The sequence below is a fragment of the Engraulis encrasicolus genome, chromosome 2, assembly GCF_034702125.1.
Source record: "Engraulis encrasicolus isolate BLACKSEA-1 chromosome 2, IST_EnEncr_1.0, whole genome shotgun sequence".
Classification (NCBI taxonomy): domain Eukaryota; kingdom Metazoa; phylum Chordata; class Actinopteri; order Clupeiformes; family Engraulidae; genus Engraulis; species Engraulis encrasicolus.
Window position 1 is genome coordinate 11,995,566 of NC_085858.1, and position 14,656 is coordinate 12,010,221.

Sequence of the window (14,656 nt, forward strand, 5' to 3'; positions counted from 1 at the left end):
GTACATCTTTGAAACATTTACAAAGGTTACGGTGCTTTCTTACTGATGATGACGGCTGATAGGCCAGTTATTGAATGGGTATGTGGATGATAGCTAGCGTTGCACGTCAACCAGCATCCATTCCAGGTTGTATGAAAATGCTAAGAGAGCTAAGCAGGCAACACCACGGCAGATGGCCGCAGAAAACGAGTGATTTGTCAGCAAATACAAGGTGGATTTCTTTGTTATTGACCAATGTTATGTACATATTAGCTATGTTGTGTATATTAGAAACGGATGTTGGTTGACATTGAGCTGCCTAGTTATTGTATGGGTACATGGGCAGGCTTCGCTAGATGCCAACTGCAGTATATATCTAGGCTGTGTGAAAATGGTAATAAAGCACTACAAGCTTGCCATCTTCATTAACGTGGCACAATCAAATCCTTTTTGTTTGTTTTTTATCCAGAAAATCTGAACCTGCATCAGACCTGATCTCGCTGACTTTGACCTAAGACCAGACTGAGTGAACCCAGTGGCATCTGTGAAGGTAGTTGCTGATCAACTCAGCCGGATCCTTAAGCAGACTTGATTCTGGAGCAGCACTCAGACCCAGACAGTGGAGAACGGTGAACTACATTTGACTTCAGAGGGTGATTTGAAGTGGAAGGGATAGCAACCTTTCCCCGGTTGACTTGATCACAAAATTTGGTGTAGCGTCTGGCAACCGTTGCCAGCTGGTGCAGTAATCATCCCTCCTATCATCTCATGCAGGAACGCTACTGCCTGAGGTAAGAGCCCAGTTCTTTTAGCCCACTTGATAGCACGCCTGCTTCCCATGCGAGGTGTTGCAGCTCTGAGACTGCAGGATGACCTCGGGTTGCATGTTACAAGACGCAAGAGTGAGTATGGGCTAGTGCTGGATTATATTTAGTGTACATACTGTATATTCAATTTAAGTCTGATTACTTTGCATTTACTTACTGTAAATCAACATCACTGAATGAATACAGAATAAAGAGAATTCCCTTGAAAAGAACCACAGCGTAGACAGGGCTTCATTTATTTGAGACTCCTTTTATTTGCATCACAGTGAAGCTGAGACAAACAACTTGGATAGATGTGTCCAGCGCTTAGGTTCCTCAGGAATGGTTACTAGGGATGGTGAAATCATCCACCAGGGGCCTTCGCCTTATTGCAGAACTTTTTACATTCCGACAATAGAAGAAGCGGAGGAGGAGGACACTACCTTGCCATCAACCAGCTCCTCTGTCACGGTCACCACTCTGGTTCTTGTGGTGGTCACTGGTGCAGCCACCACTGTGGCTGCTGATGCTGACAACGAGGCTGACAAGGACGCTGAGGAAGTGGACATCCGGGATGAGGACCTGAAGGACAAGGAGGAGAGGAGATGTTAGGTGGAATCATGGAGTTTCAAGTTCATCAAGTTCTCAAAAATGACGGCTCAGCGGACACTACTTACGAGATGTAAGCGCTCATATCTCCGTTGAGCAGTCTGGTGTACTCTGCAATCTCCAGCTCCAGTCTGGTCTTAATGTCCAGAAGCAGGGCGTATTCCTGACCCTGGTGCTCAAGGTTGATGCGGAGAGCGGCAAGCTGCTCTTCCAAGCTGGTCACCTGACCCTGGAAGCCAGCGAGCATGGCAGCAAAGCGGGTCTTTGTTTCCACCAGGGATACTTCCAATGATGCTTTCTGAGGTATGAAATGAGTGAGTTAGTGGAGCCCGTAAGTTATATGGCAGGTTTTGCCAAATGTTAACTATCAAGCTATACTTCCAAGTTGCGTATTAAGATATAGCTTATTCCATTGTACACCCACCATGCTGATGACGCCTTGGAGCTCGATCTGAAGGGCCTGTGCTGTGCTTCTGTAGGTTGCAAGTTCTGATGAGGATGTCTGGAGTACGGTTGTGCTGCTGAGGACTTCTTTGCTGAGAGCTTCCGTCTGCATACAGGCAGAGCAATACAATTGTAAATGTTTATGTATATGCAGCAAGTGTAAAAAGTGTATAAACGCTAATATGAATGGTTTGAAGAGCCTGCACTTACCTTGGCCTGGAACCAGGCTTCAAGTTCACGTTTGTTCTTTGCGGCCACTGTTTCGTAGTGCTCACGGACTCCGGCAAGGACAAGGCTGAGGTCCTCCTGAGGAGCAGCGTCAACCTCCACGTCTACTTTAGACCCGACAAGAGCACGAACAGCCAGAAGATCCTACGAAATTATCATGACAACATTAACATTCTTGTTGACAACGGCAAACAGTAAAATGGATATAAGTAACAGTATGACTTCAAAGCAGACCTCCTGGTGATTCTTCTTCAGGAAGACAATTTCCTCCTGGATGGATGTAAACTGCATGGTCAGGTCAGACTTTGTGAGAGTCAGGTCATCCAGAACCCTTTTCAGTCCAGCAATGTCGGCCTCCACAGACAAACGAATGGACTGCTCTGCTTCAAATCTACAAAGAAATAACAACATAAAAGAAAGAATGTGCCTTCTTGTTTAAGCCTGCAAGCTTTTGTGTACATGAATTGAAATGGAACTAGGCGTCTTACTTGCATACATCAGGCTATCTACTCTCCCATGCACTAACGTGAAAATACAAGTCCAGTTGAATGTCATTTGCATGATGAAGCCAGTTAGGGATGTGAAAATGACGTTAGGGTCATTGGTGTGCAATAGAATGTGTAAATATAGACCTTTAGCCCTGATATAGGCTTGGCACTGAATGTACATTATCATACCTGTTGTTAGAGACAACCTTCCAAAGCTATGCATTGGACTGTGTTGTGGGTTAGAATATGCATTTCTGAACAGTGCGTCAAAATGACCTACAAGCATATGGGAAAATGGTACATAGGAATACCCAAGAAAGAACACAGCTATGCAGCTCATGTAATAGTTCAATTGACATGTAATAAATTCCTCGTGAAAATTAACCCACCCACTTCCACTTTAAAAAAAATCACATTGGCATTTAACTCACTTGACTTTGTAGTCATCGGCAGCCAGCTTGGCGTTGTCAATGCCCAACAAAGTTCCTCCCCTGATAGAGATGACGGCCATGATCTAAATGAAGCATGAAGAAGTTATACTCAGCAACATCATCAAATAACGACAATTGACTCCTTATCCCATGTATGATGATTTCAGTGAGTAGAACTTAGTCATAAGAAATAATGTTACAGTCAAAATTAGACTGAGAATGAGTTAAAATAAGAATTGTTATATTCTTTCATCCAAACTTCACCCACAACAATATTACAGATCCTTTTTTACTTGAACTGCCTCTGCATCTCTGAATAGGCCTACCCACCTTAGCCTGGAGTTCGCTGATGGTGACAAAGAATGCACCAAAGTCATGTGCAGCAGGACCAGTCCTGGCCTCAAGGAACTGCCTGATCTTCAGCTCCAGCTCGGCGTTGGCCTTCTCCAGAGAACGGACCTTGGCCAGGTAGCTGGCCAGACGGTCGTTGAGGTTCTGCATGGTGAACTTGCCGGCACCAGCGGCAGCTGCGAATGCAGCTCCTCCACCGGCAGCCAGGGCAAAACCACCACCGCCACCAGCAGCCATGCCGAAACCAGCACCACCGCCAGCAGCAAGCCCGAAACCGGCACCTCCACCAAGACCGAGCCCAAGCCCGGCACCAGCACTGGAGATGCGAACTCCAGCTCCTCCGGCACCACCGTAGACACTGCCGGCCCGCATCACACTCATGCGAGCACCACCTCCGGAGGCCATGGAAACTGCAGAGGCACCTCCTGCCATGGAGGATCCGGAGGACATGGAGACGCGGCTGGAGAAGGTGGCTGCCATCGTAGGGTAGGTAGAGGCCTCTGAAGCTCGAAGAGCTGCTCAGGAGTAATGAGAAGGTACTTGCATGTCCCCTTTATAGTCCATCCAGAAGCCAGACTGGCAGACGGCATGGCCTTGGAAGCATCTCAACAATTCTGCCCCAGGTGTTCCATCTCTCCCCACAGGCGCTTTAAAAAAGTTAAGTCCGCATTAGAGAGTCGGTGGCTGTAAACTAAGCGCCTCATCATCGTCTTCTCACCCAATCCACTTGCTTGTGTAGGTCTATAATTTTCTTTGTATTTAAGCAGCTGATGAATGACACAAATATCACGCTCACTAGAATAGCCTTATTTTTTATGCTTGTTTTTAAACTATAGACACAAAGTCATAATGTGCTCCATGGCCAAAAAATGTTGTGGAGGCACTCTGCCAGTAAAAGGCAGTAGGATGTTAATCTTTCTGAGACCCTAGTGCACTTTATGCTTTTTTCTGGGCATACCCTGTCTGATGCCTAAGGCCTCTGGGAAGCGGGTATGTGGGTATAATTTGCCCTGACTCATTGGGACACAATGCTGGACAGTATTTATTTTATTTAGCTAATTTTGGCCCTATCAACTCCCAGGGCTCCCCCGTCCCCCGACATTGAAAATATCTTATTTCAACTTTTGATTTTGCAGCTGATATACAACAATTACAACAGTATTGGTGTGCTATTACAAAGATGAAACCATGTAATATCACATCACTAGCATTGTAATTACATCTGTAACAGTACTTTCACTTTATAAAAGTACAGAACTGAAGTGTAATGAAGTGAAAGCCCACCTGGGAAAGTCCCATTGTCTTGTGACACAGCACTCCACAGCACACAGTGCTCACTGCACACAACATAATTGCATTCATGCCTCACCTGTGCAAGGTGCAAATGGCGTTCCAAGGGAGCAATGCGGCAGGATGTTACCATGGAGGAGGATGGGGGAGAGAGTCTTAGTCTTACTTGCTTCTTTGTAGTCACCTCAGCTTCATCATCAGTGAACTTGAATCAGGCTCCTAGTTTGCATGCTTTTCTCCATTACAGTCACACTACATAAAGTACCTGCAAACCCTTCTCACCTGCATCTCTGCCTTGAGGCACATGATAAAATTGATCCGCTTTAAAAAATGACATTTAACTTCAAACAGTGGTTAAAAAGGTGCCTTAATTCTTATTAAAGATGCCCTTTTCTTGAGAATGTTGCTTGGAAAAAAACTAGAAACATTCCTGTGAGGATTTCCATTGTATGCAAATTAATTTCCGTCTCAGTGCGGGCCAGACTACTAACCCCAACTCCGATGAAGTTGGGACGTTTGGTAAACAGTGAATAAAATCAAAATGCTATCATTTTCAAAACATTCAATCTATTCATTAGATGGAGAATAGTGAAAAGACAACATATTAAGTGTTAAAACTGAGAAAAAATATTGTTTTGGGGGACACATGTACTCATTTCTAATTTGATAAATCCAACACGTCTCAAAAGAGTTGGGACGGGGACAATAAATGGCAGCAAATGTCGAGGAAGACTAAAAACAAAACAAAAGACAACACTTAACAGTTAAATACATTAACCGATGAGATGATTTTATATAAAAAACAGTGTTAATTCCTATCTTGGACATGATTTCACCAGCTTAAATGGTGGGTGTATTCCTTGTCATGTTTTGCAATGTTTTCCTTTCTGTAGTGCTTACAGTGTGACAGGTCTTGACCAAAAACCCACCATTTTATCACCTGCTGGTCCTTATGATGGAGCCAAACTGTTAAAACATAGTAGAGAATGCAATTTGACCTTACTATGTGGCAGTAATCGAAGATCTCCCTTCAAAATATAATGCATGAGTGGCTTTTCATGCTGTTTAAAACCCATTTATACCATTCAGCACTGTATTTAACTCTAACAGATGAGTGAGAACATCTTAACCAATGCACTACTGCACCTGCATGCCATCATGGAGGCTGACTTTTGAAGCTAGCACTAACACAAGTTGGATGGTCCATTTTTACTGTAGCACAGGATGTGCAATGCTCTATTATTGTCAAAAAGAATGGACTTCTACAACTTCTGCTGACTTCTGTAAGCAAAGGACAGTTTCCCATGTCTTCTGGGTCTATTTCAAGTGAGGTCAGGTGCTTAGGAAAATGTTACACCCCTGTATCATTTTCATGCATTAAGCATTCTTAATATGGTCAATTTTCAATAGCTCTAGCACTCCAGGAATTAGAGTGAGACTACAGCCAATATATATTTCATGATGTCATGAACCTATACAATGATTTTATTAACAAAAATATGTCTTATATACACTCAATCGTGGTAAATCAAAGGGAATTCAAAAATGTATGTAATAACTATGGTAATTATTCCCTTTGCATCTTTAATTCTGAGTGACTCAGCCTCTCTGTGATGATCTTATACCTGGACACGTATATTGTCCATCAGTACAATTCATTTTGAAATGTTCTTCTTTGTTGTTTTATCTTATTTGGATGTTTACTAAATTTCACTGATCCCCGTCCCAACTCTTTTGAGACGTGTTGGATTTATCAAATTACTTTGAGAAATGAGTACATATGTCCCCCAAAACAATATTTTTTCTCGGTTTTAACACTTAATATGTTGTCTTTTCACTATTCTCCATCTAATGAATAGATTGAATGTTTTGAAAATGATAGCATTTTGATTTTATTCACTGTTTACCAAACGTCCCAACTTCATCGGAGTTGGGGTTTGTACTTAAAAGGGTGGTCCGGTTGGGTTCCTTACGCAGCCTTCACCGGGCATCTCTCAGCCGCACACTGTACCTACTGTACTTGCCATGGCCACTCTGTCCATGTCCATGTCGGGACGTTCTGGGGCTGCCTTCAGCGCCTCATCCGTGAGCAAAGGGTCCTCCTCTGCCGCTTCCCTGTCTGGGGGCAGTGTTCGCGCCAGCATCCTGAGGGCCGGCAGCGTGTACGGAGGAGCAGGTGGTGCTGGGGTCCGCATCTCGGGTGCGTCCCGCATGCTCACCTTGGGTGGTGGCGCTGGAGGTGGAGGCAGCTTCGGCCTGGCTGCTGGCGGTGGAGCAGGTTTTGGCCTTCTGGCCTTGAATGGAGGAGTTGCTGTCAGTGGCACAGTGGGAAGTTCACCCTGCAGAACTTGAATGACCGTCTGTCCGCCTACCTGATGAAGGTGCTGAAGAGCAGACAGTTCTTATAGAGCAGTGTTTCTCAAAGTGGGGCGCAAGCCCCCCTAGGGGGGCGCAGAGGCATCTCAGGGGGGCGTGTGAAATCTGATTTTGGGTTTTTTTCCCCCAAGGAAATTATTTCCTATCTCTCCAATAAGCAATACATTTTAAGCCCTCACCAATATTATATTATAAATTCTGGTGAATTTGAATAGCATAGGAAATGAACACACGTCCCTCTTTGTTTTATCTCACCAGTCACCTTTCCTTTGATTCTGCGCAGGGCAGCGATCGTAAAATCAGTCTGCGCACGTAGGCTACTGCATGGGGGGGATTGGAAGCATCCAGACCCTCCGAAAGGGGGGAATGATGGGAAAAGTTTGAGAACCAATGCTATAGAGCAAGACCACTGTCGAGGCCCACGACTACAGGGCCTATATGACCGGTCATTCCTGAACTGCAGGCCAAGGTGGGCTACTTGTATGCTTAGGTATACGTCTTAAGACTTTAGCATTGGCAATATATATACTGTATATTCAGTGGCCACTTTATTAGGCACAACTATCCAACTACTCATTGCCACAAATTTCTAATAAAGCAATCTCATGGCGGCAACTCAACACATTTAGGCTTGGTCAAGATGACCTGCTGCAGTTCAAACTGACCATCTAAATGGTGAACAACAGTGGAAGTGACTTTGAACACGGCATGGTTGCTTGTTCCAGACAGGCTGGTCTGATGGTTTCAGAAAAAACTGATCTGCTGGGATATTCACCCGTAACCATCTCAAAGGTTTATACTGTAGATCTACGTATGATCCAAAAAGCAAAACATATCCAGTGAGCTGCAGTTCCGTGGGTGAAAATGACTTATTGATGCCAGAGGTCAGAGGGGAAAGGCCTGGCAGATTTGAGCTGATAGAAAGGCAATAGAAACTCAACCACTTGTTACACCCGAGGTATGCAAGACAGTATCTCTTACCACACAGCACATTACACTTTGAGGCAGATGGGCAAAAGCAGGGGAAAAACCTCCACTCCTGTCAGCCAAGAACAAGAACCTGAGGCTACAATTCGCACAGACTCGCCAAAACTGGACAACAGACGATTAGAAAAAGTTCCCTGGTCTGATAAAATTTCTGCTGGGACACTTAGACGGTAGGGTCAGAATTTGCCATTAGCCATTGCCATTTTCCATGAGCACTGTTGCAATGCCTACCTGAGTATTCTTGCAGGCAGCTAAGGCAGCTCTGAAGGCAAAAGGTGGTCTAACCCTGCACTAGCAAGGTGTGTGTAATAAAGGGGCCTATGAGTGTATACATACTGTATATATATATACACTCAGGTGCTGTTTCCACGTAGCAGGATATTTTTTTAGCAGGGTATTTTTTTCTCCTGCTAGGTGTAAACGCAACATGTGGATAAAAAAAATCCTCCATTTTAACAAATGCGTTTCAGACCCCTAAACAGGATATTTTCTTCTCCTGCTATTTTTTTCCCCTGCACCTGGATTTTATATCTGCTACGTGGAAACGGAAGGCCAAAACCAATGCAATACCAATACAAGCTGGAGAAAAAAATATCCACATATAAAAATATCCAGCTACGTGGAAACGGCACCTCACACAGATATATGCATAGTATAGGCCAAAAGTTTGGACACACCTTCTCATTCAATGCATTCAGTTTATTTTCCAGCCTATTTACAGGACATTGTAGATTCCTGCGGAGGGCATCAACACTGTGCATGAACACATATACAGGTAGAATTATATGCTTAACACAAAATATCAATTCTAGCAGTTTTCCAACAGCGATGGCAGCTGTCTATCCACCTGACTTCTACACAACACAAATGATGGTCTCACACGTTTCAACAAGCTTATTATTGTGGTATCCAGGCAATTTCACTGGATCCACTTTGACAAGAGTAGTACAAAGCTCAGAACGTGTGGGATTCGTTGCTCCTCATTCTTTTATTGTGCTTCAGTAGTTCAACTATAACCATGGTCAAAAACCATTTCCTCCTACTCTCGCCACTGGCAAGTTCAAAATCACCACCTCCTCTATACTATGTGAGGATGCACATCTACCAGAGTCTTAATCTAGCACCCATGTGACATGTCAATGAATGCGCAGGGCATATACACTATATCACCGTGCATATTTCCCAAATAATATTACAAAAATATATAGGAAAAAATGCTTACCATGATCACTCTGCGCTGCCATTGCTGTGCTGATGTAATGATTTCCGAAGTCAGGGTACTCCGATGTGGATCCAACTCACGACTTGAACATTCCGCTTCAACAGGCGTTCCAATGCATTTCACCTAGTAGGAGGTCAGAAACATCCTATCTCCCACTGCCCGGGAATGCAACATTAATAGTAGGCACTGTGAAAGTTTTCTGTACACATGTCGGTCTGTAGGAGGCTGCTTGATTTTTTTCTCTTTAGATGCCATTGGCTACTGTTTTGCACCTACTGTTGAGGAATTGTGTTTGAGGGTGTGTGCAAGAAAGAAGCATCTGTCTCACTAGGTTCTAAGCTGAGGGGGAAGATGTCTCATTGTTCTGTAATAATAACAGTGGAAAATATGACATTTTATTTAAGCCTATAGGCCTAACCGTGGAGTTGTGTGCATGCATACATAGTCTCGTCGCCAGAAACTATATTTTGCTTTTTTTGCACTAAGCTTATCCCGTCATTAAGCCCCAAGTAGAAGGAGTTTCACGTGGGTAACGTGCTTCAATTGGAGTATCCGGATTTCAGCACCACACACACGGACAGCTCCCCTTTTGAGCAACTTTTAAGTGATCTTTGGTGCTGTGCGTGTGATGTGCTCCACTACCATTGAGGGGCATTAGTCTACTTCATTTTTTAACAGTAAGGGGTTGCAGGCTTATGATGAGGTCAAGGGGGGCGTTGTGAGGCTTAAGATGAGGTCAAGGTCAAGAACTTAACTCCTTTTTTACTATATCAGTTAAAGGCCTGGTAAAGCCATTTACACTCTCTGAGGGCTCTGAGTAGTTGACTGACAACATTGACAATAATAATACTGTAATAAAAAATACAGTATATAGAAAAATATATATTTCCAAGCAAATAATTGAATTTCTTAGCAATAGCCGAACACCTCACTCCAAGCAATTTGGGTTTTGTTCACATTATTCTACCGAAACTACACTAGGCATTTGTTTGGAAAAAAATAAATCAAATAGAAATGTCTGTGTTGGTGCCATTTTTTTGCTATAGTTCATAACGTTCGGTTATAAAAACTCAATCATTTTTTTCTGCTCAACCTATAATTTGGCTTCAGTCATACCGGTCAAAGAGATAACTGGAGAAGGTGGCTGCCATTGTACGGTAGGTAGAGGCCTCTGATTCTCGGGGAGCTGCTCAGGACTGAAAAGAGGACAGTTACACGCCCCTTTTCTGCTGCTCACAAACACCCTGGAATGGATTCACAAACATCTTGGAGATCCTACCCCAGGAGGTCTTCTACTCTAGCCTGATTATCATCGACGTTCCAATCTCTTCGAGACTTGTTCTGACCAAGAGCATAACAATTAACATTTCCCAAACTACATAGTTGACCCGCCTCCCTTGGTTTGCTTATGGTTGTTTGCTTCCCGACAAAGTAAAAGGAGTTCCCATAACTGCGGGAACTCAGAAAATACTTGCATTGCTCTTGATCTGACTAGTTGCAAAGTCGAAGGTGTCGCGTCACTAGGAGGGCGTGGCCTAGCTAGTTCTACCCCAGGTGCACTTTAAAAGTTCAGCCCGTATAGGGGTAGTACTCTACATGATTAATGACCAAGGTCATTTGTACATGATTTGATGAGTTTCAAGTATTACTATGGCCTTACTTAAGATGCTCAAGAAGACGCGTTCGCACACCTCTGTAGTTGGACAGGGGCAATAACCTAGGAAAGTAGCGCCACCTGCCGGAGGCCACATTTTTTGCCTGCGAGTGGTCTAGCCTTGCATAATGCTCCAATGCTGCCACAATGCCCTGAATCTGGCAAACCAATCACAACGCTGAGATTTGTTTTGAATCAAAGCGGGCAGGGTTTTGAGGGAGTGACGACGAAGCTTGCAACGCTGGGGAAAGCACAACAACAAAAGATGGCAGTAGATATTGAACAGCTCTCGTTTGACTCAGCTTTCGAATCAGTTCTGTAAGAATTAGACTTGAGGCTTGCATTGAAACGTAAGCAGGAAGAGGCTTTACGTTCATTCATTTTTGATAAGGACGTTTTCGCCGTTTTACCGAGTTTAAGTTTGATGTACTAGTACAAACTAGCTCCACTGGTAGCCAAAAGGATGGGGCTCTGTGAAAACCCGTAATCGTCAGTTGCACTGATTGGTCAGAGTGTTGGCCTATAGGCACACACACGGTTTGAAAGACAACGGGTTGTTCTCATCAACAATCTTCGGATGTATCATTCATCGGAGCCAGACTAAATTAAACCTCCAATCTCACATTTAGTCTGGTTTATCATGCTACAGGTGCATAGGATATTTTCCAGTGCAATTATTTTGTCATTCAAGTGTAAAGAAATCCCGCACACTGTCCATTCCACCCAACAACTGAAGAAGGCTGGATGACCGAAACGTATTTAAGTTTGCTGGTCGAGTGGACAGTGTGCAGGATTTCTTTACACTTGAATGACAAAATAATTGTACTGGTCATTACTGTACATACACGCTGATGGATCCATCACCGCAGTGTTGCCATTAAAGCCAGTAAACACAGTGTTATCTGTCTGTTTCAAGAGGAAAAAAGTGCCTGGGAAGCAAGCAGAGAAGTGCATGGCAGGTGCACATAAGCATTCTGTATTTTCACAGATGTTAGAATAACACACGCAAACTGCGATAAAAATGGATCAGGATAACAATTGGAAATATGACTTTGAAGATCAACATTGAATAAAAACGGTCCAGAGACGACTTGTGTAATCGACTTTAGATATTATTGTTTCCCTAAGTACACTGATCAAACTCGACATCCTGAGATACTCATTTTTGGTCATGTACAGTAAATCTTGTCTACCTCAACTCACAGAGTATGTTTTGCACATTTGTCTACCCCAACTCACAGAATATGTTTTGCACAATTGTCTTTTTTATTTTTTCTGTAGTTTTTATTTGTTCCCTCCCTGACTATTACCTTTGTTATATGTGTCTTGAAATGTCGGTGTGGGTATTATGTGTATTTATTTAAGATACCTGACACCTTAATTTCCCCCCAGGATCAATAAAGTTACTCTACTCTACTCTACTCTACTCTACTCCACTCTACTCTACTCTACTCCACTCCACTCCACTCCACTCCACTCCACTCGGCTAGACCAAAAGCTACGGCTGGAAGACTTTAGGGCCCCTTCCATGTTTTTATTGGTTGTCTCTCTAAACTTGAAGGTGATGTCGCATTTGCTTATTTAAGCACTTTCTATTCTGCATCTAACCACAAACCTGTCATTCCACCTTTAGAGGTGTCATCAAACTGAAATATTTTAGGTGTTTCGACACTGCAAGGCTTTCATTTCCAGTAATCTTACTGTGTACATATCAGAGGATGATCCTAAAATCAGTATGTATTGTCACTGTTTATAAAAAACTAAAATGAGCTGTAAGGTGTGGAATAATAAACTCAAGGATTAATTAATAGATAAATTAATTTCATACTCGCAAGTAATTTAATTTATTTTTTATATACACTTATATTCTGCCATTTCCTTGACTTGATGTCATTACATGTTTCAGCCACCAGCCAGTCAACTCCCACCCCCCACCCCCAGTTTTTCGTATATACTATGTGCAATAAACTATGAGCAACCAGAAGGGTTATGTTAGGTATGCGTGAGTGTGCTATTTGAATATTTGGCCTTTAACAAAGGTCGAAGCAGTTTTAATCCCATCCCTCAAGCACGCAGGAAACCAGTGGGACTATAACCTGTTGGTTTGGCTGTTGTGATTAAAAAAAAATGTATGTGTCTTTATAAGAAATCTATGTGTATTTTAAACTTTTATTGCCAACATTAACCTTTTAGCACATAGCATTGGGCAACTTGGAGCAAGAGAGATTTGCTAACTTTATTACAGAACAATGTGTGCTTTGTCCTGCTAAAACTAAGACAGTTTAAGACAGTCAACACTATCAACTGAATTTAACTTGGGCCTATTAATGTCAAAAACTTACAAATACTGGATTGTAAAATAAATAAATTGAGTAAATGTGTGATATCAGAGTTAGGCGTGCTTATTGATGGGTAACAATTAAGCATGTTCTAATCAACAGTTTATTTAATGTCCTTGAGTAAACCATGATGAGAGTAAAACTAAGAGTTAATATGAGTTTTCAACAGATAAAATTATAGCTTTTTTGTGTTCAATGTTGCTCACATGCAATATAGGCAAAATATGATGTAGGCCTAGCCTAGACATCCTATTTAAATTTTTGGCGTATACTGCAGCACAAGAAAGCACATCATTTTCACAATTTTGTACATGTTACCACCCCATTCCCACGTCCCTATCTCTCTGACTGATGCGAGAGCAGTGGACTGATTCTAAGCAGCAGGTGTCTTTTGGGGCCCAGTTAAGCAGGTAGTGAGATGCTTATCAGATGCTTCGGGGAATAGTACAGCAGCTTAGAAAAACCTGCTCATATCCATCCAGCCACTACATTCCCCGGTACAGGAAGCTTAAAGCAAACCTAGAAACAAAGGCCACTTATGAAACACACACAGACATCACTTTGTAGTGTCCTCTGGGATGTACAGTATAGGTTTCCATTTTGGGGGAATGGTGATTGTGCTCCACATATGTCATGTTTTCTGTGGGAAATGATTTCCTCAGCAGTCCGGCCATAAAATATTCTTAATGAAATAAAGTTTATAATTTTTGGAGCTCATACCTAGTGTGCTGACCACTCTATCACTCTGTTCACCGCTTTTGTCTGGCACCTGGATCACTGTTTTGTGGATGTGCGCACCCCAACCTCCAAACAACCCCTGTACTACTGACTATTGAGGAAGGCGCAGGTGCACCGAAACGTCAGTCACTTGGTGCATCGAAATGATTAAAAAAACCCTTGCTGAGTGCTCCAGTCATCCCTGGGTCTAGTCATTGTGAAGTAGCCCAGTTTGTCTTCTTAAACCCTGTGCTACATACACATACATGTTCCCACATTATGTCATCAGTTGTACTATGGTAGTTCACTTTTCAGTGACTATTACAATGTTCCACTGGTGGAATGCTGTGCCACATAGCCTAATCTCACTACATCAGAATAAGACCAACTAGCACAGGAAGACACATTTCTGTAGAAAAAAAGCCCACAGAGATCATGACCACGAGCATGCGGGAATATTTAATAATGTGATAATAAAGAAAAACAAAGCTTATGAAACTTGTGAAACACTTATGGAGAGGAGAGCTTATATGAAGAGTTATCTTTATCAGGTGTGTGTGTGTGTGTGTGTGTGTGTGTGTGTGTGTGTGTGTGTGTGTGTGTGTGTGTGTGTGTGTGTGTGTGTGTGTGTGTGTGTGTGTGTGTGTGTGATTTTAAAAGTGTCTTACTGAAACATACTCCAAATAGCCTCCCAAAAGCCATTGCTGTGTATGCTGACTGTTGATGTTGCATAAC

At 42.9% G+C, this 14,656-nt stretch overlaps 1 protein-coding gene across 7 annotated transcripts; it reads right to left on the minus strand.

Annotated features, from left to right (window-relative positions):
- Positions 1–1,117: 1,117 nt before the first annotated feature.
- Positions 1,118–3,816, minus strand: LOC134468187 (keratin, type I cytoskeletal 13-like). 7 transcript variants are annotated; one of them, XM_063222164.1, is made up of 8 exons: positions 3,316–3,816; positions 2,986–3,068; positions 2,301–2,457; positions 2,049–2,210; positions 1,819–1,944; positions 1,463–1,692; positions 1,338–1,367; positions 1,118–1,271 (listed from the first exon to the last, which is right to left on the minus strand). In XM_063222164.1, exons 1-8 carry the CDS (start codon positions 3,814–3,816, stop codon positions 1,187–1,189), a joined length of 1,374 nt encoding a protein of 457 aa, XP_063078234.1. In that variant the 3' UTR covers positions 1,118–1,186. The 7 variants fall into 7 exon arrangements, with proteins under 7 accessions (XP_063078234.1, XP_063078218.1, XP_063078238.1 ...); XM_063222148.1 differs by having other exon boundaries at positions 1,332–1,367; XM_063222168.1 differs by lacking the exon at positions 1,338–1,367 and having other exon boundaries at positions 1,118–1,299; positions 1,476–1,692.
- Positions 3,817–14,656: the final 10,840 nt, after the last annotated feature.